This window comes from Trachurus trachurus (assembly GCF_905171665.1).
Source record: "Trachurus trachurus genome assembly, chromosome: 1".
In the NCBI taxonomy this organism is placed as follows: Eukaryota; Metazoa; Chordata; class Actinopteri; order Carangiformes; family Carangidae; genus Trachurus; species Trachurus trachurus.
The window spans coordinates 38,003,516-38,029,485 of NC_139891.1; the positions used below are offsets into that span (position 1 = coordinate 38,003,516).

The window sequence follows — 25,970 nt, forward strand, 5'->3', positions numbered from 1 at the left end:
CAGAGGTCATGGGGGGAGGAGGGGCTCGACCCCTCCCTCAGCACCAGGACCTGATGGGCGTTGAGGCTGTGACGGTGCATTCAGCCTCTAGCTCTGCCCTCAGCTGTTAACCCTTTAATCCAATCAGCTGGAGGAAGCTGCTGATCCTCAGAGACGAGAAGACACATCTGAGTTTTAAAGGAGCAGTGCAGACGACTGAAGGTCGAAGCACAACGACCACGAAGGAAGATTCAGCTCATGAATATTAAAGTATTATTGTATATTGTATAGGACGAATCGCCTTGTTGTTTACAACTACTTCCTGGTAGAAAACCAGCATGAGAACAATAGTGACGGACGAGAGTTTCACTATATATATCTAATTTTTCATGTCACTATATCACCGTTTAGACTAATCTGATGTTTGTAAAGTCTATAAAACTAATGATTGGACAAACATGACTATTTATGTGTGCACATTTTTGTAATTAGTCATGGTTACCATAGATTAGCTGGGCTAACGGTTAGCTACCTGTTTAACTTTAATAACTCAGTGACTCAAACGGTCCATGAAAAAATATTTTCTCCAGCGGATATCTGAGTTCCAACATGACTGAGCTAACTGGAGTAGTTTCATGTCGTGTCCCACAACGGGAGGGTTTTAACAGCTGACGTCCTGTTAGCTTAGCTACCGCTGTTAGCTTAGCTACTGCTGTTAGCTTAGCTACCGCCGTTAGCTTAGCTACTGCTGTTAGCTTAGCTACCGCCGTTAGCTTAGCTACCGTCGTTAGCTTAGCTACCGTCGTTAGCTTAGCTACCGTTAGCTGTCCCTATCAGCTGCAGCCACTGATGCTTTCTAGACACTGTGATTCCCCCAAACTGAATAAATACAACACATAGCAACACAAAACACACACACAGAAATAGTAATGTTTCTTCAATCATTTCAGATTTGTCTAAACGGTGATAGGACGTGAAAAATATGATATATAGCTAAACTCTCGTTCGTTACTATTGATCTCATTCAAATTACGTGCTGGTTTTCTACCAGGAAGTAGAATGTAAACAACAAGGAGATTCGGTCTATAATATTATTGTTCTTAACGAGCTCATAGACAAATTAATTTCCCCTGAAGGAGAGATAAAGCACCTGTCCACCGGTCTAGAGGATCTGAGGCTGTTGACTCTGTTTATTCCCGAGTGTTTCACTGAAGCAGAGACGAGGAGTCGATTATTAAAACGTCTGTACATCTGTTTATTTACAGCATAAAAATGCATGCAACGTTTTAAATCTCAGCTTAAACAGAATCTGTCATTTAATTTCAAGTGTCACTTCTGCATTTTTCAAAAAAGGCTCAAAAACGTGAGCGTCGACACCAGCTGAAGAAAAACTAAAAAAAAAAATAGAACAAGAATGTACAACTTCCCAGCAAAAATGGGAATAAAAATAATAAAACCAGTTGAAAAAAATGGTTCATTCAAATTTAAAATATGCTAAAAACAAATAAATGAATGTTCATGAGGGGAGTCCTGCAGCCAGGATGCTGCCCAGCAGCGTTCGGTCCTTCAGAGCGTTTTCAACGTCTTTCTCCTCGATCTTCAGAAACACCTGCAGGACGACAACAACACGCTCAACATTACGTTTCAACGCAGCAAAAGACACAAAAACATCCAAAAAGTTAAAACATAAATAACAAAGCGTAGAACAAAAAAAACATCCAAGAACGACTGAGGCTGCGATGAAAAGCTCAAAACTTCCTGAGTCAACGAGTCAGAGTAGAGTCATGGTAGTTGGAATAGAGTCATAGTATTTAGAGTAGAGTCGTAGTAGAGTCGTAGTAGAGTCATAGTGTTGTGTAGTGTGTGTACCTTAGTGAGCCGAGCCTCTTTTCCTTTCTTGAGAGCGAAGACTCCTCGACTCTCCAGCAGACTGCAGAGAGACAGACACTCTCCCTGGCCGACGCCCGTCACCTGCCGCTGGGAGCACAGCCGGCTGTACACCTCATGCAGCTGCAACACACACACACTGATGTTAACACACTGGGAACGACAGCGCCACCTGCTGCTCACACACAGGAACTGACATCCTGACATCACAGTCTCTGACTAATGCACCAAGACCTTCGTTTCTGCAGGTTTCACCAACTCCAATTTAAGACTTTAAAGGGATAGTATCATTTTTTTAAAGTGGGGTTGTATGATCTCCAAATAGCTCCTAAGTACTTTAATTGCAGTAGAAGACTCTCTGCACTCCTCCCGTTAGCAACGCCAGCCCATAATAGCCCTGCCCAGAGATTTACAACATACAGTGTTGTGAACAGACCCAAAGAAACGGCCGTTTTTCCTGCACTTTGAAGGGCTGGAAAAAATTATATTATAGTGAACAATGGAACTGTGTATTTTTTTTTCAGGTAAAACCTCTTTTAGGCCGTGAAAATAGGCCGTTTCTTTGGGTCTGTTCACAACACTGTATGTTGTAAATCTCTGGGCAGGGCTATTATGGGCTGGCGTTGCTAACGGGAGGAGTGCAGAGAGTCTTCTACTGCAATTAAAGTACTTAGGAGCTATTTGGAGATCATACAACCACACTTTAAAAAAATTATACTGGACATGGTTCCGACAATCTTTTTTTGGAAAGTGACGATTTTAAGGAACTTTTACGATTAAATAATTGTGGTGATTCATTGTGAAAACAAGTAACTGAAGTATTCATTATCAAGTTAGGGATGTCACAAAGAATTTAAGACATTTTAAGGCCTAAAAATTTAGATTTTGACTGAACATGCCGTGTGTGTATTGATTTGATCGATCCATTGATCCTTGTGTAACTCTTATAGAATATCCTCCTCCTCCTCGTCCTCTCACCTTTCCGAGGACGACCTCCTTGCTCTTCCCGTTGCGGATGAGCAGCAGCAGGCAGCAGACCAGGAGTTTCTGCTGCAGAGGGAAACTCTCTCCCTCCGAGCCGCCGCTCTGAGCCGCCATGCGGTCGCCGTAAACCTCCGACAGAACCCGCGCCACCTGGGGGAGGCTGACCCGCGTCGCTGAGGAGAGACGACGAGACAACAACCGGTTTAGATTCAAATATAAACTCATTTCTGGACTTCTACCAGATGCAGCAGCTCTGCTTCTCTCACCTTTAGCTTCAGCGTTGGACTCGGCTGCTTTCTTCCTCTCGTCAGACTCCACCATCTCCACGGCTCTCCTGCAGATGTCCAGAGCTTTCCTGGCGTCGCCCGACACCGCCGACACTTTCCTGGCGCAGAACTGAACGGCAGAGGAGTCGAGGATCCCGTCAGCCGACGCCTGAGACAGAGAGAGAAGAGAGAAGAGAGAAGAGATCAATACACAATCACACACTGTTTATGTTGTGTTTGTCCTACGGTGGCCCCGAGGGGTCAAACTCACTGCAGCTTTAGGAAACAGTGTGTTTTTATTCTTATGGAGGTTATTTGATAGGGCTGGGACGATACGCTTTTCTCCAGATTCGATTCTTCTACGATTTTTTGGATGGTGATTCGATTTAAATTGCGATTCTACGATATTGCCGATTCTCTCGATTTTTAGTTTTAGCGTTTTTAACATTTATCTGCACACAAATACTGTAGGAGCCTATAAATTAACATACTCCATTATAAAGTGAACTTAAACCCTTTTCAAAACCTGGACTCTCTGTATGTAAAAAAGGCAAATGCACATTGCTCAATATTTAAATAAAAAAAAAAAAATCTATTTAAAAATCGTCAAAAAAGATATTGCGATATTTATGCGAATGGATTTTTTCTCCCACCCCTGATGTTATTTATGGCTCTTTAACAAGTCAAAACAGTCCCATTTCCCCATTAGACAATGTTTTTAAAATACTTTTTACTTCTGGCCGTTGCATTAAGCTTCAGATACGGTAGAAAAGGAGTTCATATGTGAAGATTATCTCACTGAACACTTGTGTTTTAGTCAGGGCTGTTGCTAGCAATTCTGGGCCCCCTGAATGAATACTAGAGTGGACCCCTGCCCCTGACTTTTCCACTTTTCTTTCTTAGACTACATAGTATTATCATTTTTTATTTTGCCTTCTTTGTTTTGATGCTAATGCAGCATTACTATGAGTATTAGTCAGGGTCTTATGCAGAATAAATCAGTCATACAAAGATTAGACTACTGGGGTTTTTTATGGGCCCAACTGGGCGCTGGGCCCCTAGAATTATCATCACCTTCCTCCCCTACACAACGGCCCTGGTTTTAGTCACAGAGCTGAAATCCCGTTCACTTTCTCTTCTTGGAACCAGCACCGTGATGAACTTCCGGGTTTTAACCTCTCTAAGTTCATTACAACATCGGTATCACATGATCCACATGGAGTTAGTTTAGCATTAGCTTAGCGTTAGCCTCTAGGTGTGACTGTGTTTACCTGGGCCAGTCGGTCCTGCACGATGGCGCTGAGCTCCTGGCGGCTGTAGGGGGGGAAGTGCAGCAGCAGGGGGCGACACTGAGGCCGCGCCTGCAGCCGGGGCAGGATGCGGTCCGTCAGGTCCAGAGCGTTGGCGATTCCTGCACAACACACACACACACACACAAATGAAACTTATTGTTTTACTACAACAGAGATCCATAAAAAAAGAAGACTCTCTCTGAATGACAGGTTATGAAATGATCCTGCTTTTTATTTTATTTTATTTTAATTTTATTGTATTTTATTTATTTATTTATTTATTTATGTCCCATTTTATTCTTATTTATTTATTTAACTCCATTAGTCTGATGTCACTGTACATTTGCTTTTATATTTTATGTTTTTGTCTGTTCGAGGGGATATGGGTGAAAATGTTTGTACATTTAATGTTGAGTTTGAAATGCAGTTGAAATTTCAATAAAAAAATATTGTAAAAAAAAAAAAAAAAAAGACATCTCTCTCGTTGAGCATCTTTAATAACTCATGTTAAATATTATTCAGCATCAGTTTGGTGATCAATATAGAAACATGCTATTTCCATGAATCTAAGTTTAGTTTATCTACATGCCATAACCAGTAAAACATCATCTTTGTCTTTTCTGTCTTTTGTTTCAGTTTATCTTTGACTCACTGTTTTTAAAACTCATCTTAAAACCCTTTTTTATTTCTTTGTTGGCTTTCAACTCAGTGTTTTTATTGTTTTACGTCTTATGTTCTATTGTTATTTATGTACAGCACTTTGCTTCAGCTGTGGTTGCTTTATGAATCAAGTTAAATAAAGTTATGAAGAGTTGCTCATCAGTGTTTTGAATGATAAGTTATTTGAAACGACCATATATCTGTTTTTACCTCAGATTGACTCCAGGTAACTCATTAGAGTGGAGCTCATTTCATCACAACCACTTGTAATGACACCAAAATTATCTGGGTGAGTAAATGATCGTATTTTATGCTAGAAATAAGGTCCAGATTGTAAAAAAATCGGTAATTATCCTTTAAGTTATGAGACATAACTAGTGAAACAGCAGTGCGTGGGGGGCGGGAACTCTCACCGATGAGGCAGAGGCGGGACTTGGGCAGGTACGGCCACTCGAAGATGGTGTAGAGGACGTCCTGAGCTTTGCTGTCCAGCTGGTCCATCTCGTCCAGAACCAGAAGCCTGAGGACGAAACAAAACAAAGACCCGTTCAGTTTCCTTCAGTTCATCTTGAAACGTTTTCTCCTAAAAGAAAACCAGCAGATTCCTCCGGGTGTTTACTCACACAGCGGGGCCGGGTGCCGTGAGGAGCCGCTGCACGCCGCTCTGGCCGCCGGGCGCCTGCAGCTTGTCGGCCAGCAGCGGGAAGATGGAGTGGGAACTCCTCAGACTCATGCAGTTCACCACCAGCGTCTGCACCGCCGACAGCTCCGCCTACACACACACACACACACACACAGAGGGAAGCCAGGGTTGTTAAAGCAAGCTTTTCCAGGACATTTGACTTTTTTTCTCATTTTCCGTGTGTGCAAATGGATACCAACTGTCTTCATAACAAAAAGACACACCAAAAAACATCCAAATACCTCCATGCTGCTCGTATGTAATGTCCCTCTTGTATTGAAGCCCCGACATGAGAAATTGTTCCGTAAAAAATTTAATAAGTCTATTTCAAGCTTGTTTGTAGCGGAAGCTTCTCTTCCCAAGCTTCGGGACAATTTCTCATGTCGGGGCTTCAATACAGGAGGGACATTACAGACGAGCAGCATGGAGGTATTTGGATGTTTTTTGGTGTGTCTTTTTGTTACGAAGACAGTTGGTATCCATTTGCAACCGTTATATGGACATGCACTGCTACGCCGAGACCCCATGACATTTCAATTTTGGGTGAACTATCCCTTTAAAGTCAAACTGGTCTAAAAAACAACATTTATAATGTGGTATATATACACATTTATTAATTGATGTTTTCATTTTATTTCTAAACCATTACAGTGATAAGAGTAAGTCACATTTAAAACAGTCATTATCTAGATTTGGTTATCTTGAAAAGTTTTGATGGATGAATGAATGAGCTTTGAACAACTGGGATAAAAGTAAAGATGGATAACACGACCTTCACACTGGCCTGTTGTACCTCAACACTTTAAATTAATCCTTGTTTATTAAAAAACAAAAGAGTTTTACCCAATCAGCTCATCTTCCTGCAGTGACCTGAGTTTGTCCAGTAGGTGGCAGCAGAGACACACACCACACAGAGTTGTTTTAGAGGGAAATTCATGCAAAACCACTGATACGCGTTGCCTTCAGGGACAGTTTTTCATCAACAGTCTCTGTATTTCCCTCTAAAACAACTCTGTGTGGTAACGTTGTGTTATTATCTCATAGCGTGGTGAATGTGCAGGTCACAACTTGTCCACCAGAGCGTTGTGGAGTTGTTGGATTGTGTATTTGATGAGTTTGATGAGGGAAACCAAGAAATCCCATAATGAGCCTCCGTAGCGTAGCTCTGAACAGCTCACGGCTCTGCTCCACCGTTCTAAAAACAGCTTGCACCGACAATTAAAGGTAACGAACCTACTGCTATGACTATAGGGATTATGGCGATGGGCCAATAATTTGACAAAATGTTGAACTATCCCTTTAAATCTGCCCCCCCTCGTACCTTCATCTCCTGCAGGACACAGTTGAGACAGGCCGTCTTCCCGGTGCCGGGGGCTCCAGAGATGTAGAGGCTGCCGGGGACGCTCTGCAGCAGCTTGTCCTGCAGGAAGGAGCGGATGGAGGCGCGCTCGTCCTCCCGGGACAGGAGGCGCTCGGGGACGGCCGTGTGCAGCGCCCGCTTCACGCTCTGGAACCGCGACTCTGGGGGAGAAACATAGAGGGTTAGACAAGTCACCGACAGACAGCAGGGGTCGACAATATAAATGGCCCGGTGGCCCGGACGTACTTTTCAAACCGTCAGGGCCACCAGAACGCTCCAGTGAAAATAATGCCTTGAAAAAAATATAACAAGTCAATAAATAAATCTAATTTCACATTAAATCCCTGTGGTTTGAAATGATAACTGTCAAATCGTCTCGGTAATTAGTGCCAAGAGATCGTTTAGACCAGGGGTACTCAAATACATTTTTCGAAGGGCCAGAATTTTTCTTAACCGACACCTTGGGGCCGCACATTCAAATAGGCCTAGATTGAAATTAAATTCACCTTTTTCGTCTAATAATTTAAATATTTTTTATTTTACTTGTAAGCACATAATTTTTATTTATACACTTCATGGTGTTTTGTATGATATAAAATGAAAAATCTTGACATTGTCATATCATCATTTACATATCATGCTGGAGCTTTACACTGCTGACTTGTATCCTCAGACATGTCCTGTGATTTTCAACTTAAATACGACCTGACCATCACAGGACGTCTGACTCTGTTCTGAGGATACAAGTCATTGGTCCTGAAATGTGTGTTTCTCTTCTGTAATACACATTCTACATCTCGGAGGCGACGTCTTTCCACACATGGGCTTCCTTCACCTTTCAAACGAGGCAGAGCTCAGTGGGAAACAGTAGGAGAGACACAGGCCGAAGGCACCGGGACACAACACCGGGGGAGAAGCAGGTCGTGCAGCTGTGCGCCGCTGACGTGCACGAAAAAACAATTGCGTCTCATCAAATGCGCGCGGCTACGGCTTTTGAGTTGTGAGCGTGCATGACACGCGGCTACATTGAATGGGTTTGAGCGCGCGCAAAAGACGCTTCATCTGAACGGCCCCCCATGCATGATGCACACACAGTTGAACCAAGACGGCGGTGAAAATCACCCACGGTCTCTGCAGACAGGCAGGGAAAACCCTGCAGTCCAGCCCGCTCCCCAAACACTCGCGCATGGTGATTTGGGTTCGTCAGCGTTATTGTATCCCAGTGCAGGGCCTCACAGGCACACACAAACGCTCCGCACGTGTTTCCATGTCCCAGCGCTTTGACTTACAGGCGCACGGAGCCCGAGAAATACAGTATACAGTAATATGTAAACTAGTAGAACTCAGTCGCGGGTCTGATTGGAAGGTTCGGCGGGCCGGATGCGGCCCGCGGGCCGCCTATTGAGTACCGCTGGTTTAGACCATAATAACAAAACAAAAAAAACTTGTTTAAACGCAAAACTGAGCTGAAAATGAAACAATGAGTCAGTTTTGCACCAATCTGTGGAAACAGCCTAAACGTGACTGAATGAGAACAACAGTTATATCACTGAACTACTTGGAGGATAAAAGTAATGACTACATAACTTCATGTTATTTACCATTTTAACTCTGTTTTTACTTCATTGTTAACCACAGTGGAGGCTAAATACTGTACAAGTCTAATGTGAAACAGTTATTTATTTATTAAAGCGACAACGAGGAGTTTTGTAAAAGCAAAGTGTTTCCACACTACATTTATGAGCCTCCGCACCGTGAAATTCTTTGACCGGTGCAAGACAGACTCATGTTTTCATTCATCAAGAATTAAAGTCAGAGGTTGGAAGACGATCAATAATCAATCATTACTTGTACTGTTTCTCAATGCTTGTAATTGTATGTCCTGTTTTTGTTTTTGTTTTGTTCCTGTTTGCTTGTTAATAGCTTTTGTCTTCTTGCCTAATGCCATTTCATGTCCTGCCTTGTAATGTCTGATGTTGTTTGTGCTAATGTTTTATCTCTGTGTGCTACTTGCATGTGTTTTACTAGGTAGATTGTTATGTAAGTTGTGTTTTGAAAGTACTTAATTGTTGCCCCTTTTTTGTCTCTTAGGCTGCCTTTAACATCTGGCCAGGGACAACGGACGAAAACTAGCCTTGTTGGCTAACTCTGGCCCACTGACAGTTTTTCTTTTAACTCTGTTGATTAGCGGTGCACTGTCCCTATGAAATAAACTAATAAATGCAAAAATTAAATAAAAATGAACTCACTCTCTGCAAACAGACGAACCGCCGCCGTCGTCTTCTTCTTCTTCTCTGAATCTGGAAGAGCAGGACTTCCCGTCGGCGTTTCCTCCTCCCGTCGCCTGGGAGACAGCGGTTGCCGCGGCGACGTGGGGAGCAGCTGACGGCGAGCCGGGACCGGGGAGTTCTCGTCGAAGCCCAGTTTCCGTGGCGAGGACAGAGTCGGCCGGCTCTGCTTCGGCGGCGAGCCGAGCAGAGCGTCGCCGAGGTTACAGCCGTTATCGTCGCCTTCACAGACAAAGATTAGGGATTAGTTTAAAAACTAGCTGCAACAATCGCACAATAATCCATTATTAGATGAATCATCAACTATTCTGATAATTTAATAATCAGTTTGAATCGTTTTTTAAGAAAAAAAAGTCCAGATTCTCTGATTCCAGCTTCTTCAATGTGAATATTTCTGGTTTCTTTGTTCCTTTAAGACAATAAACTGAGTCTCTCTTTGGTTTGTGGACAAAACAAGACATTTGAGGAAACACTGATTGATGTTTTTCAACATTTTTTAACCCAACAACTAATCGATTAATCGTTTGAATAATCGACAGATGAAGCGATGATGAAACTAATCGTTAGTTGCAGCTCTAACTGTGACATGTAACCATTTAAAAACTGAAACTCAAATTGACTTTAGGAGCCTGGACTCACTATACTGCAAAAACTCAAAATCCTTCCAAGAATATTTGTCTCATTTCTAGTCAAAACTAATCTCTTTTCACTTAAAATAAGACTCAAATGAACTAAAAATTAACTTGTTTTTAGATCATTTTCATTTGTTTCAAACTAATTTTCAATTGAAATAAGTAGAAAAATCTGCCAGTGAAAGGAAGTTTTTTGTGTTTGTAATAAGAAAGAAAAACTTGCTCCACTGTCAGATTTTTTCTACTTATTTCAAGTGAAAATCTGCTTGAAGGAAGTAAAAAGTGTCAAAAACAAGCTGCTTTTATGTGATGAGTCTTATTTTAAGTAGAATGAGATTTGTTTTGACTAGAAATAAGACAAATATTGTCCTTGTCGTTTGTTGCCGTTTGTTGGGTCCCCTATTTATAAGCAGTTTCTGCTTTCTTGAGGTTCCCTTTCATGCACATCTGTCATAATTGCAAATCTGTAATTTTTCTCTCTTGCAAAGTACATGAATAAAAATATCTGAATCTGAAATATTTGGTACAATTAAAAATTCTTTCTTCTTTATTATTTCTTTTCTTTTAGACCTAAAGTGTTAGGAAAATACAGCCCCGAGTTGAATTTGCTGCGGAATTGTCCTTTAATCTGGAGACTAAAGTTGCTGCTTCTTCTTCTTTTTCATGTGTTTGATTATTTCCTTTAATTCCTGTATTTTCTAACCAACTCATCAGTAAAAACCCGTTGTTCATCCTGAAGTATTTGAATTAATCGGCGTTCCTATGTTTCACCTGTCGGGGCCGGAGCGTCTTACCTGTGCGTTTCCGGGGGCTGAGGGGAAGCCGTGATTGGACGCTGGGGGACAGAGGGGTGAGCCGGTCGGCTGGTCGTCTTGGAGACAGAGCGATGGTGGCGTTGAGCTGCTGGCGTGCGGGTTTGGCCGGCGAGGGCAGAGGAGACGTCTGAGGCGTCTTGGAGAGCGACGCCGCCGCCGCTCTGCAGGATTTGCGTCGGGGGAACTGCAGCGTGGGCTGAGCCCGGCCCTGGGAGCGAGTGCTCGGCATTCTGGGAAAAAAACTGTGAACCGTGGAGCAAAGAGAGACGACGTTAGATGATGTGAAATCAGACGGAAACACGTCACGTTGTTTATTATAGTGATTCTGATCAGATGTTTGTTTGGGAACAACTTGTATAAATACAGTTTTGTTCTGATATTTTGCCCTTTATTGATTTCTCTTCTAATATTAGTACAGTATAGTTTGATACATTTCATAGTTAAGCCACATTCTTGTCCATAGTTTTATTACTCTACTCGTTTCTCTCAGGACCTATTTGCTGCTCTCTCTCTTATTGTTCTTTCTATACTTGAATATAATTGTATTTTTCCCCACTAACCAGTGAATAACATCTGATCCTAAAGCACAGAACAGTATGAGATCCTGTATATTGTCTCAGATCTGCCTCTTATAGAGGCTCTAAATCAACATGTTTCTTTATGTTTGGAGGTAAAATGAAAACTACATCAACCCCACAGTAAAGTAAGAGACAATTCTGACTTTATATCATAGTTTCAGATCATAAAACAACACTCAACACTTCTGATATAACGTGTTTTAGGTGTTTACGGTTATAAAAACCTCCTGTTACAGTTGGATTTACATTAAAACAACCAGAGCAGGAAACAATACAGTGTGGCTGGTTAATGGCGCCAAGACAGAGGAGGCTCCAAACACCGCGGTGTGCGTTTAAACACACACACAATACGACTGTAGTTCAACCTAAAACACATCGTGTTATCATTAAAGTAACTCAGACCGGACACATGAGTTGATATAAGACGTTAAAAAAGACGATAATCGTGTTGTTTCAGTCGATAAACGAACTAAACTCCTCTGAGCGGCGGAGCTGCCGAACAGCTTCCGGTATCTATCGACTAACAGACTATTTCAGCTTTTACTGTGGAAACAAACGTGATAGATGAACTCACCTGTTGTTAAAAAGTGAAATAAAACCTTGTGTGCTCGGTCTGGAGGGTTTGCTGCTGTCCTGGAGGTTTCTCTCCCTCTCTCTTCTGCTGCAGACTGAGAACAAACTTGCGCCAAATCGTAGCTGCCGCCTCCCCGTCGATCAGCTGTGTTTCCCGCCGCTGCGCTCTGATTGGTCAGCGTCACAGCGGCGTCGCTGCTGATTGGACACGCATCAGGGCGGATGTTGCGTCACTTGTTGCTAGACCCAGCCCAGACTCAGGCCTGTGGCGGGAGTTTCAATAGAGCGCTGTTTTGGCGGACTGTCATTTTCCCGGGAAATACATGAATATTAATGAGGTTTATTTATTAAAGCACAAAGCTGACGTACTTTAACTTCCTAATTCTACTAAACTATGGTACTATTTATTTATTTATTTATTTTAACTTTACAACAGTTTTTCGACAACTTTTCGCCTTTTTCATTTTCAGACACAGAACTAAGTTACTACATGATAAGTTTAATGTTCTAACAATATATTTTCATGACAGACAAAGTTTTCACGTCAGAAATGTATCATGTTTTTTACAATATGAATCATTGTAGTGTTACACTATGATATGACTGTATCTTGTAATAAGATTATATAAAATAATCCTTTATTTGTCCCACAACGGGACAAAATTCACAGAGTTGCAGCAGATAGCTTATAAAAAGCAGATAGCAATAGCAGTAAAAAAGAAAGCAGTATAGAGTATAGAGTATCATTAAGACAGACATTTTTTTTTTAAAATATTTTTATTGAAAAATACAATTAGATACTTCCAATTACAGGGATACAATTATCCTTTTATTTTCTTTTTTTTATATGTAAACAAAGACAAATTAATAGAAATAAAGAAATAGATATACACATTGAATTTTGTTTTGTTGTTTTTGATCAAATTTTTATTATGTTATTTCCCCCTTTTTTCCCTTTTTCAATATAGGCCTACCCACATTAAATCATATACACAGCCACATAATTCACATACATATACAACCGTACATCTCGTATATACATAATTTATAATTCACTTTTTACTTTTCTAATTTAGATTTGTTTGGGTTGAATATCAAAAAGCTACAATATGATTAGTTAATAATCCTAACCTCAGAACATTTTAATGAGCTTTAAGTCCAGAGACACTGATGATGGTCTGTCAGGTCCAGAGGACACAGGGACGATGGTGGACTGGACTCTGTGTGTGACAGTGGAGCTGTTCTCAGATCAGCTCAGACTGCAGCGCTGGGAGTCACCTCCACTTCCTCTGTTTCTTCTGTCAGTCCTCTACTGCTTCTTCCACCTACACACAGACACACACACACTTGTTAGTTAGTAGTTGAGTGACTGGACATTGGCCTGTAGAGAAAGAGCTGCTGTTTCCTGTAACACTGTGTAGAGACGGGAGGTGGAAGCAGCTGCAGCTTCACCTTCACACCTTTTCACTCTGTGTTGCTGTGTTTGATTTCAATGTGCAGCAGCAACTGTGTAGAAATATGAACAAAGACTGAAACAACGACGACCGGAGGGGGAATCGTAAGTTTCGCTTTTACCCACCACGTCTCTCCCTCGACGCAGAGGGGGGGGGGGGGCGGTGTTTCGTACCCGTGCAGGGAAGTTACATAGTGCAGTTTCAGCCGACGCGACCCAGCTCAGGCTGCAGCGGCAGCACCATTCATCCTATTAACCATTTTTCTACCATTGCAATGACTCTGGAAACATTATTTTAAGGCCGAAAAACTCTGCAATGTTACTTTAATCTCTTACTAGTAATGTAATTCTATTCAACCCAGTCAATATAGTATAATTACCTAGTATAGACAAAACCAATTTTTTCCTTTAGTCAAACCCATTTCACAATTCAATGTTGTTCTTTCTCTCTCTCTCTCTCTCTCTCTCTCTCTCTCTCTCTCACACACACACACACACACACACACACACACACACACACACACACACACACACACACACACAGATTTAACTGACCTCAGAGTCTCCAGTCGACAGTCTGGACTCTTCTGGAGATCAATCAGATCCTTCAGGTCTGAATCCTGCAGGTCGTTCCATCTCAGGTCCAGGTGTCTCAGGTGGGAGGGGTTGGACTTCAGAGCTGAGCCCAGAGAAGAACAGCTGATCTCTGACAAACTGCAGCTCCACAATCTGAATAAAGAATAAAAGCAGTACAACATTATTTCACCTCTTCATGTCAAACTGATCATTGCTGCTGACCTCAGGACAGTCTGTCAATACAGAATCAATATCTGATCAGACATGTTGGACTAAACACCGACTCCAACACTTTTATTCTGGGCTGAACTGGATCAAAGTTTACAGGTCCAGTCCTGATCCAGGACTAAGGTCTTTCTTGGTCCTGGTCTCAGGAAACTACACAGGGTTTCCCGCAGCGCTTTCCTGTTAAGGCGGCCGCCTTAACAACAAAGAGCTGCCGCCTAAACTAACGTCTTAAAAAAATAAAAATGTAGCGATATTCACAGCACACACACACGACGGTGACATTAACGCGCGCCGCCACGTCTGCTCATAGCGCAGCAACAATGCAGCAGCGTCAGGCCGTGACACCGTCACTGAAACGCTCCGTGGAACCGAGACATGACACGGCGCGCCCGGTGTAAAAGTTCTCAGAATCAGCCCCGGTGACCGCGGTGCTGACGACTGGGGGTGAGTCGCGAGCGTCATATGTCTTGGTAGAGCACGGCCGCTGCAGCGACCCTCCGACAGTCCCATCGCTGCGTGTCAATCCCCCCTCTCACTTTCTCTCCGCGTCCCCGTCTCTCTCCAGCTGCCCTTTCAAAATAAATGCATAAAAAGCCAGAGAAAAAAACAAAGTAGGGGAAACACTGCTTTGTTTTCTCTGTCTTTTTATGGTTTAGTAATTCTTTCATTGGTGCAGTAGCAGCGTTCAGTTACCACGTGCGTAGTTGTGACCTGTTGTGATCATAGATGGCATGGCATATGTTTTTTATGTAAGTCCCTGCGAAAAGTCCCATGACCAGCCAAACTCCTAAAAAAAGCGTGATTTATAGTTCATAACATGGTACTTTTGGCATATGGCACCAGGGCCGTTGCTAGGAATCCTGGGCCCCCTGAAAGTATACTAAAGTGGGCCCCTGCCCCCTGACTTTTCCACTTTTACGTATCTATTATCATTTCTTATTTAGCCTACTTTGTTTTGATGCTAATGCAGCATTACTATGAGTATCAGTCAGGGTCTTATGCAGAATAATTCAGTCATACAAAGATTAGACTACTGGGGTTTTTGTGGGCCCTACTGGGCGCTGGGCCCCTATAATGATCATCACCTTTCTCCCCTATACAACGGCCCTGTATGGCACTACAGGACCAGTTAAATATAAAACACAATTTTATACAATATACTGTATATAAGTAGGGGGTCCCCGCTCCATCTCTCCATCAGTTTGGGGGTCCTTGGCCTGGAAAACGTTGAAGACCCCTGCTCTACACACCACAGAGAAGCGCACATGCATAACAGCAGCGCGCTTGGTGAAAGCAAAACTTAATACGGCGCACCGACCCCCCCCCCACCCCCCGCCAACAGGACAGACACCACCTTAACTAACACATTTTCTGGGGGAAACACTGCTACAACTACACACATTCAACTGAACACAAACCTGTTGACAAACCCCACCCACCCACATCTGATGTGATGCTTCAGACCAGTCAGTCTTTATCTGGTCAAACACTCTGACTTTAAGATCAGATTCAGATCATCTCTGTTAACAAAATGAAGACTGACCTAACACTACAGAGCAGTCTAACATGTGTTTGTGACAGCGCCCCCTGAAGGTTGAAGTGAAGTGAACAGACAATTATTGATGAGGACTGAGTGAAATGAGCTGAAAGTGAAGAGTCATTGTCAGTGAGAGAGAAGAACAACTGGAAACATGAGACAACAACTATTTCAAACATCCTTCATTCATGACATCAAAGTCAATGATTCAAGTTCTGAGTGAAGATCAATCAGGTTCAGTTGTGGATCAAAGATCTCAGATCTACAACAGTAACAGTCGGTGAACTGACCTCAGAGTCTCCAGTCTACAGTCTGGACTCTCCAGAAAACCACTCAGATCCTTCACTCCTGAATCCTGCAGGTTGTTTCCAGTCAGGTCCAGTTCTCTCAGGTGGGAGGGGTTGGACTTCAGAGCTGAGACCAGAGATGAACAGCTGATCTCTGACAAACTGCAGTAGAACAATCTGAAAAGAATAAAGAGTAAAAGAAGTACAACATTAATTCTTGGTCCTGGTCAGAGGTTGGTAGACACATGCTACATTTACTCTGAGTAGTTTTAATGCAGTGTACTTTTTACTTTTACTTGAGTATAATTGTGAAGAAGAAGCGGTACTTTTACTCCGTTACATTGAGCTACATTCTGCTTGCTACTCGCTACGTTTTATCGATCCAATGCGCAATCTGTTTGTTTAGGGTAACACACACACACACACACACACACAAAGAGTTTATGACAGTTCATAGATCTCTGTATGTAAGTTATTGTGGCTGACTTTGCTTTACTTTGTTACTTGATTTAATTTATTGTCTTAGTTGTCACTGTAAGTTTTGTTCTTTGACAACATCTTAATTTGTTCATTGCTGTTTTATATTTCTGTTTATTACACGGCTCTATTGAATGCTGCTCTCTGATTGGTCCATCGCTGCGTTCTGCGTTATTTTAACAGACTTGGGACTAATATTGATGTTAGATAAAAGACTTGTAACTTGTTACAAGGAGAGTTGAGGCTCCTTCCACATCGCTGCTGGAAACCAAACCTGCTGATCAGAGCCTCTGACCCGGTGTCACAGCTCTCCTCTCGTCTCTGTGGCACCGCAACTCCGCGACACAAACGCACCCCGTAAACAGTAAAGTTAATCTCTTGTTTATGACAGATACGACTACACAAAATACACACATCGTAACACATGTAGCCTATGGTAATCCATCGATCCACTGATTGATTATCAAAGGCTTCAAATGCACGAACGGGAGGAGGCTCGGCAAAACAGCGGACATCACCAGTCTTGCAGTTGCGCTAAATGATACAATTATAAATCGATGAAAGTCGTATTTTGATCAGCATTATGTTTCAAATTAATTACTTCACTTGTAAACTGTGTAATAAGCGGGATAATGTACAGTTGGTCGGGTGTTATGGAGAAAACCCCTTCCATACATGTTCCATACAACCTGTTTATTTCTCCGTAACAACCTCTAAACTATACATTATCCCTTACGTAGGCTATTTGATTACGTTCATGCGCTTATTATTTAACAAATAAAATGTTACTCAGCAGCAGTAGTTACTCAGTACTGGAGAAGTATTTTCACCAAGTACTTTCTTACTCTTACTCAAGTAAATACTTGGATGACTACTTTTTACTTTTACTTGAGTTATATTATTATAAAGGTAACCTTACTCTAGTAAATGTTTTAGCTACTCTACCCACCTCTGGTCCTGGTCTCAGGAAACTACAACTACACACATTCAACTGAACACAAACCTGTGGACAAACCCCACCCACCCACCCACATCTGATGTGATGCTTCAGACCAGTCAGTCTTTATCTGAGTCAAACGCTCTGACTTTAAGATCAGATTCAGATCATCTCTGTGAACAAAATGAAGACTGGTCTAACACTACAGAGCAGTCTAACATGTGTTTGTGACAGCGCCCCCTGAAGGTTGGAGTGAAGTAAACAGACATTATTGATGAGGACTGAGTGAAATGAGCTGAAAGTGAAGAGTCATTGTCAGTGAGAGAGAAGAACAACTGGAAACATGAGACAACAACTATTTCAAACGTCCTTCATTCATGACATCAAAGTCAATGATTCAAGTTCTGAGTGAAGATCAATCAGGTTCAGTTGTGGATCAAAGATCTCAGATCTACAACAGTAACAGTCAGTGAACTGACCCCAGAGTCTCCAGTCTACAGTCTGGACTCTCCAGAAAACCACTCAGATCCTTCAGGCCTGAATCCTGCAGCTTGTTGTTGGTCAGGTACAGGTGTCTCAGGTGGGAGGGGTTGGACTTCAGAGCTGAGACCAGAGAAGAACAGCTGATCTCTGACAACCTGCAGTTCCACAATCTGAATAAAGAATAAAAGCAGTGAGTTGAGGACAAAGCTCCTTGTTGACAGCGTTCAGTGTCTCATCATCTGTTCAGAGCTGAAGAATCTTCAGAAAGAACAAGTTTAGAAAATCAAAGTCCAACATCTGAAGCAACAGGAAGCAGGTTAAACAGTCACATAGAGAGAAAACAGCTCATTAATATTCATGAGAAGCTGCTGCTGACTCCACCTCTTCACCTGTCAGCTCCACCTGTGGCTCCATCCAGACAAACTCATGTTGTGCAGCCACATTGATCAGAGGTTTACTGACCATGCTCAAGTTTTATAAAGACAACAAACATGTGAAGCTGAACTCTGTTGCCATGACAACAAACATGTGAGGCTGGACTCTGTTGCCATGACAACAAACATGTGATAGAAACACATGTTGAATGAAGCAGCTGATGACGCTCAGAGACAGAAAAACCTGCTGACTGACTTCACACATTGAACCTGCTCCAACTTCTTCAAAGAGATGAAACTAGCACACACACAACTTGTTATTATGGGATGTTGGGCTGGAGGAAAAAAGTCTGTTCTCCCATTAAAATCGCATGAATAATCCAGTATGGACTCATAAAAGCTGAGGTTGATGTTTAACACTCCTGTGTCTGACACAACCAGATGTGTTCAGGTGTAGAGCTGCTGGTGTCACCTGAACAAAGAGCCAACTGCTTTTTATTCTACACATGATGAAATAAAATAAAATAAATGAATGATGAACATTAATGTTTGTAATAATGCAGCAGGTCAGAGGAACAATTTACAGCTTCAGTTCTCTGAGAATCTCATTCATATCCAAACAAATAGAAACTGTCAGTGAAATATCTCTGACTGAATCAAATCCAATGGAGTCAGGACCCTGTGGATCCAGACTGAATCCATCCAGCAGATCCATGGCAACACCAGCTCTAATGACATGTTGGCTTTGAATATTTCACTACGTCACAGAGCCTCAGGAAAGAGGAGGAGCCACCAGCTATTGATTATAGATCAGTTATTACATGTGTTTCTGTAGTGGAGGTGAAATGTGAAGAGATACAGAGACTGGACTAAAACCAGAGAAGAAGAAAACAGACGTCACCATGACGACCATCAGTGAGGATCAGTCTAATATCAGCCTCATGTCTGCAGCTCAATGTCAACACAACTTTCACATCACATTCATCTGAGCACAGAAATAAAACAGAGTCTGACCCCAGAGTCTCCAGTCTACAGTCTGGACTCTCCAGAAAACCACTTAGATCCTTCACTCCTGAATCCTGCAGGTTGTTGTTGCCCAGGTCCAGGTGTCTCAGGTGGGAGGGGTTGGACTTCAGAGCTGAGCCCAGAGAAGAACAGCTGAACTCTGACAAACTGCAGTTCTCCAATCTGAATAAAGAATAAAAGAAGTACAACATTAATTCTTGGTCCTGGTCAGAGGTGGGTAGAAACATGCTACATTTACTCTGTTTCATTTACTTGGGTAACTTTTTGGATAAACTGTACTTGTAAGAGTAGTTTTAATGCAGTGTACTTTTTACTTTTACTTCAGTACAATTGTAAAGAAGAAGCGGTACTTTTACTCCGTTACATTGAGCTACATTCTGCTTGCTACTCGCTAGTTTCTACTGCGCGATCTGTTTGTTTAGGGTAACACACACACACACACACAAACACACAGACACACACACACACACACACACACACAGACACACACAAACACACACACAAAGAGTTTATGACAGTTCATAGACCTCAGTATGCATATGTAAGTTATTGTGGCTGACTTTGCTTTACTTTGTTACTTTGTAAAGATTTCATTATTGACTTAGTTGTTAAGTGTTGTTCTTTGACAATATCTGAATTTGTTGCTGTTTTATATTTTTGTGTATTTGATTACGTTCATGCACTGATTATTTAAGAAATAAAAGGTTACTCAGCAGCAGTTAGTTACTCAGTACTGGAGTAGTTTTTTCACCAAGTACTTTCTTACTCTTACTCGAGTGAATATTTGGATGACTACTTTTTACTCTTACTTGAGTAATATTATTATAAAGTAGGGGAGAGTAGGGTAAAGTGAGACATTTTTTTTTGCTCCCCTCTAAGCGAGCTAAAACGATTTATTAGTAAACTTTACACATTTCCCATTAATTCAGGATGTTTCCTAACAATGGAAATTATCAGAATGTATTTAGGATGAAGGACAGGGAAAATATGATTGTTTTTAAAAAAGTGGTCTTGCGTCTCACTTTACCCCAGCTCAGGGGTAAACTGAGACAGACTAGAGAAATCAATGGGGTAAACTGATCCACTTACTTTTTCCACTCTGAAACTACCATAACAACACATGTTGTAACAGTTAGAATCCTGACAGCTAGCTTGACAACCACACTTCCCAGAACTAATGTCGGACTAGTAACAGAATCATGGGGATTGGTCAATTAAGCACTTTTTTTTTTCTCAACACAACGTGACTCAAGAACAAAATCAAATACAACACAACATGTTTTAATTAACATTCAAATGACAGATAGAACCTGTTAGATAGTCTGGGGGTCAGATTGTTGGCCCCGCCAATGTGACCATTTTGATCCAAAGTCCTCTTGTTTGTGGGGGGAGTCAACAAAGTGGAATGTGACTAAAATTGAGTTAATTAACCAATAAATAAGCGAGCTGACTGAGAGCACACAGCATAACAAAGCAGTGTGGCTACATTGATCACGCAAGATTTCTGGCTTGGGGGACGAGATTCTAGTGTAAATCTTTGTGTATGGTGTGCTCACAGTGTCTCACTCTTGGATTCATTATAATACATCCATGGTCTCACTTTACCCCGCAGCATTTGTCTCACTTTACCCCAACACCCCCATTTTAGAAAAAACGACCTCTCTTAGAAATTCAGGCTAATTTTCAGCCAGCATCATCACATGGTTCATCATCATGTATCATATAAGATTTTCTACCTGAATCAATTTGCTTTGGCACAACAGTTGATTAAGTTGACAGCAAGAAAATTTACTTTTACATGCAAAAATAACATTTTTGTGAAAAAAACATGCTTTCCACAGCATCATGAGGTCCTCTTCTTCATAGCCATGGGGAAATGGAAGGGGCTTGAAAACATAATGGTCACATGACCAAAAATGTGTTCCGTTGTCTAGATACAGGGGGTGTTTCACATTACCCGGTGTCTCACATTACCCCACTCTCCCCTAACAATACTCTTACGCCGGGTTCACACCGGACGCCGAAGCGCCGCGAATAGCCGCGGAAAGGAGACCGCTTCCCTTCGGCGCCCAAGTTAACAGGTTGTGTAGTTCAGACCAGACGCGACGGGCCGCGAAGCGCCGCGATTGCTCGCACCGTGCAGTTATCGTTTCGGCGTCTGTTCTATTTTGTGCGCGAGCCGCGAGCAATCGCGTCAATCTTGGCAGGAAGTCACACATGAAACAACGAGAGAATCCGGTCAATTTTCAAAATAAAACACTTTTCAAAATAAAATACAGCTATTGACAAATGCGATCTTATTTATATTTAACAGACTCTCAACAGAGAGCTAGAGAGATGAAAACACACACACGGACTTCCGGTCTGGCTGGCGAAGCGATGGCAGCATAGACTAGCAGGCTCCCGACGGTAATATTTAAACACGGCCCGGCCACGACTCGAAATACCTTTGAGACGCGCAAATATAGAGGCAAATGAAAAGGGCCAAAGAACATGCCCAGGAAAACTAAGAAAAGTGTCGCACAAAGGAAGGAAAACGACGACATGGAAGAAGATCGTCTGTCACAAGCTAGCGACGACATGCTAGCGGACACGGAACCGACTGACCCGGAGCACAGCCATGATGCTAAGCTCGGAATTATCCTGAAAGAGCTACGAGAATTTAGAAAAGACTCTAGCCAGAAACTGACCGACATCAGTGAAGACATTAATAAGATCTACAAACGAGTGGAAGAGACGGAGGAGCGCATAGACGCAGCGGAGACTCAAATCCAGTCTTCAGAGGACGTTTTGGCTGAGTTGGTGAAACTTCAGGCGCAAACAGAAGCTAAATTGATGGACCTGGAGGGGCGCTCCCGTCGGGAGAATGTCAGACTATATGGGGTAAAGGAGGGAGCCGAAGAAGGCACGGCAACAATGACTAAGTTCGTGGAAGATCTGCTAATTAAAGGCCTGGAGCTCCCGTCCTCCACAGCCCTGAATATTGAGAGGGCGAACCGGGCGCTCAACACGAAACCCCCGGCCGAAGCCCCGCCAAGATCCATCGTGGTCAAATTCTCCAGCTTTAAAATGAAAGAAGAGGTACTTAAAAAAAACATGGCAAAGAAAGGGAATCGACTTCCAGGGGAAGAAGATACATATGGATCATGACTACGCACCGGAGCTGCTGAGGAAGCGGAGGGATTACACAGAGGCAAAGGCTGCGCTGAAGGAAAGAAACATACGGTTTCAGACCCCGTTCCCAGCCAGGCTGCGGGTGCACTACAAGGAAGGCACGGTGATCTACAACTCGGCAGAGGCGGCAACGGAAGACATGGCAGCGAGGGGAATACCGGGGACGGTTCTGAAAAACCCAACCTCTCTCTTGGATCAGATCAGCCAGCTGACTTGGCGACCCAGCGGAAGGCGAGGAAACCGGGAGAACCTGAGTACCAAACACGGCTTCAAAGAGATACTTCAAAGATTCCGACGTCAGGACACTTGATAAGTATTAATAATGTAACGATCACATACCTATTTCTCCCTGTGACTTGACACTGAGATGAGAGAATCATATACTAGAAAACAGACATATTCTGTGAGGTTATTTGTGTAATACTACGCATTTTAGCCTAAGTAGATAATTTTAAGGGCATAAGGAATAAATATGTGAAGTCGGGACATTTTACTGGACACTGTGGACCTGTCTATCAGCTTAGAAGCTGAAGAGGGCCCTCTCTCATCGTTAGATGGAAGAGACTTTCCCTCTCAACTCACGTTCCATCTGAGTTACGAGGCCATGAAAGAGGCCTCATCATTGGAAGTCAAAGTGTATTTTTGTTGTGTTCTCTGTTTTGTTATAGTTAAGGTTCGTGTTGGTGCTATTGTTACCCACAGTACCAGGGGTGCAGAAGTCTTTTTTTTTCTTTTTTATCTAGGCGTTCAGGGCTTCAATTATACTTAAATGACATACAATGCAAAGTACCAAGTCAATTAAGGTCATTACGTATAATGTAAATGGTCTAGGCAATCCAATCAAGAGAAACAAAATTATGGCAAAATTAAAGAGGGAAGAAGTAGAAGTAGCTCTCCTCCAAGAGACACATTTATCAAATTCGGAACATGAAAAACTTATAAGATGGCGATTTAATCAATACTCGTCTTCCTATAGACAGGGCTCAAAGAGAGGGGTGGTAATCTTAATTTCTAAGAAATTAAATTTTGAGTGCATTTATGAAAAGAAAGACTTGGATGGGAGATTTGTTCTGGTCCAAGGTTATTTACAGGGTGCTTTAGTTACCTTCTTGAATGTTTACGCTCCTCCACTATCTGAGTGGACATTTTTCAAACAAATTTTTGAGTTATTAGTCTCGGAAGCGCAGGGCACCCTAATCTGTGGTGGAGACTTCAATGTTAGACTACACCCAACCCTGGACTCATCAAAACCCTGCCACACAGGAGAAAAGAAGACTACTAAAAATATAAAAATAATGATGAGGGAGCTCGGTCTCTGTGATACTTGGAGAGAACTGAATCCGACTAAAAAAGACTTCACTTTTTTTTCTCACCCACATTTGATCTATTCTAGGCTTGATTATTACCTTATGTATCAAAGGGACATTTATAGGGTTACAAATTGCAATATTGGGACTATGGATTTATCAGATCATGCACCAGTCTACTTAAATGTAACATTAGACACCGAAAAAAAGAGGACCATTTGGAGCCTAAACACAGGGATCCTAGATCCAATGCGGGAACAAATAAGAACAGACATAAAGCAATATTTTGATGAAAACGACAACGGAGAAGTATCCCCACTAACTCTTTGGGATGCTTGCAAAGTGGTTCTAAGGGGAAAACTTATAGGCTACTGCTCGAGTTTGAAAAAACAGAGAAAAGCAAAAATTGAACAGTTACAGTCGGAACTGGAAAAATTAGAGAATGCACATAAAAAGACCTTAAATCCAGGAATAAAAATGGAAATGAGTAAGAAAAAAAACGAATTGAATGAAATTTACTCAAATGATATTAAGAAAAAATTAACCCTTCTAAAACAAAAATACTATGAAACCGGAAGTAAATCAGCTAAATTATTAGCTTACAAATTAAAAAAGCAACAGGCAGAAAATACAATTCATAAAATAAGAGACCCCATTACCAACTCTACACACTACAAAATAAAAGATATCCAACAAACCTTTGAAACATTTTATACCAATCTATATGCCCAACCCAAAACGGATGAAGAAGCGATGGAAGCTTTTTTAAAACTCATAAAATTACCCAAAGTGAGCGATGAACAAAATAGGTTTCTAATTGGTGAAATTACAGATGAAGAAATTAAAAAGGCAATATCACATGATACAGCGATTGACAAATGCGATCTTATTTATATTTAACAGACTCTCAACAGAGAGCTAGAGAGATGAAAACACACACACGGACTTCCGGTCTGGCTGGCGAAGCGATGGCAGCATAGACTAGCAGGCTCCCGACGGTAATATTTAAACACGGCCCGGCCACGACTTGAAATACCTTTGAGACACGCAAATATAGAGGCAAATGAAAAGGGCCAAAGAACATGCCCAGGAAAACTAAGAAAAGTGTCGCACAAAGGAAGGAAAACGACGACATGGAAGAAGATCGTCTGTCACAAGCTAGCGACGACATGCTAGCGGACACGCAACCGACTGACCCGGAGCACAGCCATGATGCTAAGCTCGGAATTATCCTGAAAGAGCTACGAGAATTTAGAAAAGACTCTAGCCAGAAACTGACCGACATCAGTGAAGACATTAATAAGATCTACAAACGAGTGGAAGAGACGGAGGAGCGCATAGACGCAGCGGAGACTCAAATCCAGTCTTCAGAGGACGTTTTGGCTGAGTTGGTGAAACTTCAGGCGCAAACAGAAGCTAAATTGATGGACCTGGAGGGGCGCTCCCGTCGGGAGAATGTCAGACTATATGGGGTAAAGGAGGGAGCCGAAGAAGGCACGGCAACAATGACTAAGTTCGTGGAAGATCTGCTAATTAAAGGCCTGGAGCTCCCGTCCTCCACAGCCCTGAATATTGAGAGGGCGAACCGGGCGCTCAACACGAAACCCCGGCCGAAGCCCCGCCAAGATCCATCGTGGTCAAATTCTCCAGCTTTAAAATGAAAGAAGAGGTACTTAAAAAAACATGGCAAAGAAAGGGAATCGACTTCCAGGGGAAGAAGATACATATGGATCATGACTACGCACCGGAGCTGCTGAGGAAGCGGAGGGATTACACAGAGGCAAAGGCTGCGCTGAAGGAAAGAAACATACGGTTTCAGACCCCGTTCCCAGCCAGGCTGCGGGTGCACTACAAGGAAGGCACGGTGATCTACAACTCGGCAGAGGCGGCAACGGAAGACATGGCAGCGAGGGGAATACCGGGGACGGTTCTGAAAAACCCAACCTCTCTCTTGGATCAGATCAGCCAGCTGACTTGGCGACCCAGCGGAAGGCGAGGAAACCGGGAGAACCTGAGTACCAAACACGGCTTCAAAGAGATACTTCAAAGATTCCGACGTCAGGACACTTGATAAGTATTAATAATGTAACGATCACATACCTATTTCTCCCTGTG

At 42.4% G+C, this 25,970-nt stretch overlaps 2 protein-coding genes across 2 annotated transcripts in view; both read right to left on the bottom strand.

Moving 5' to 3' along the window:
• Window positions 1-1,495: 1,495 nt before the first annotated feature.
• Window positions 1,496-11,077, bottom strand: cdc6 (cell division cycle 6 homolog; the record flags this gene model as incomplete). Its single annotated transcript, XM_083970603.1, has 10 exons — window positions 10,825-11,077; window positions 9,360-9,620; window positions 7,072-7,271; window positions 5,692-5,840; window positions 5,482-5,588; window positions 4,388-4,527; window positions 3,117-3,285; window positions 2,845-3,023; window positions 1,849-1,989; window positions 1,496-1,588 (listed from the first exon to the last, which is right to left on the bottom strand). Exons 1-10 carry the CDS (start codon window positions 11,072-11,074, stop codon window positions 1,496-1,498), a joined length of 1,689 nt encoding a protein of 562 aa, XP_083826729.1. The 5' UTR covers window positions 11,075-11,077.
• Window positions 11,078-13,305: 2,228 nt separating this feature from the next.
• The window catches only part of LOC310990603 (uncharacterized protein), a gene marked incomplete at both ends in the record, with an annotated part of 161,546 nt that continues 148,881 nt past the window's right edge, over window positions 13,306-25,970 (bottom strand). The window contains 2 exons of the mRNA XM_083978046.1: window positions 13,306-13,321; window positions 18,061-18,144. Coding sequence (XP_083834172.1) covers window positions 13,306-13,321; window positions 18,061-18,144 — 100 coding nt within the window. The remainder of the gene's footprint in view (window positions 13,322-18,060; window positions 18,145-25,970) is intronic.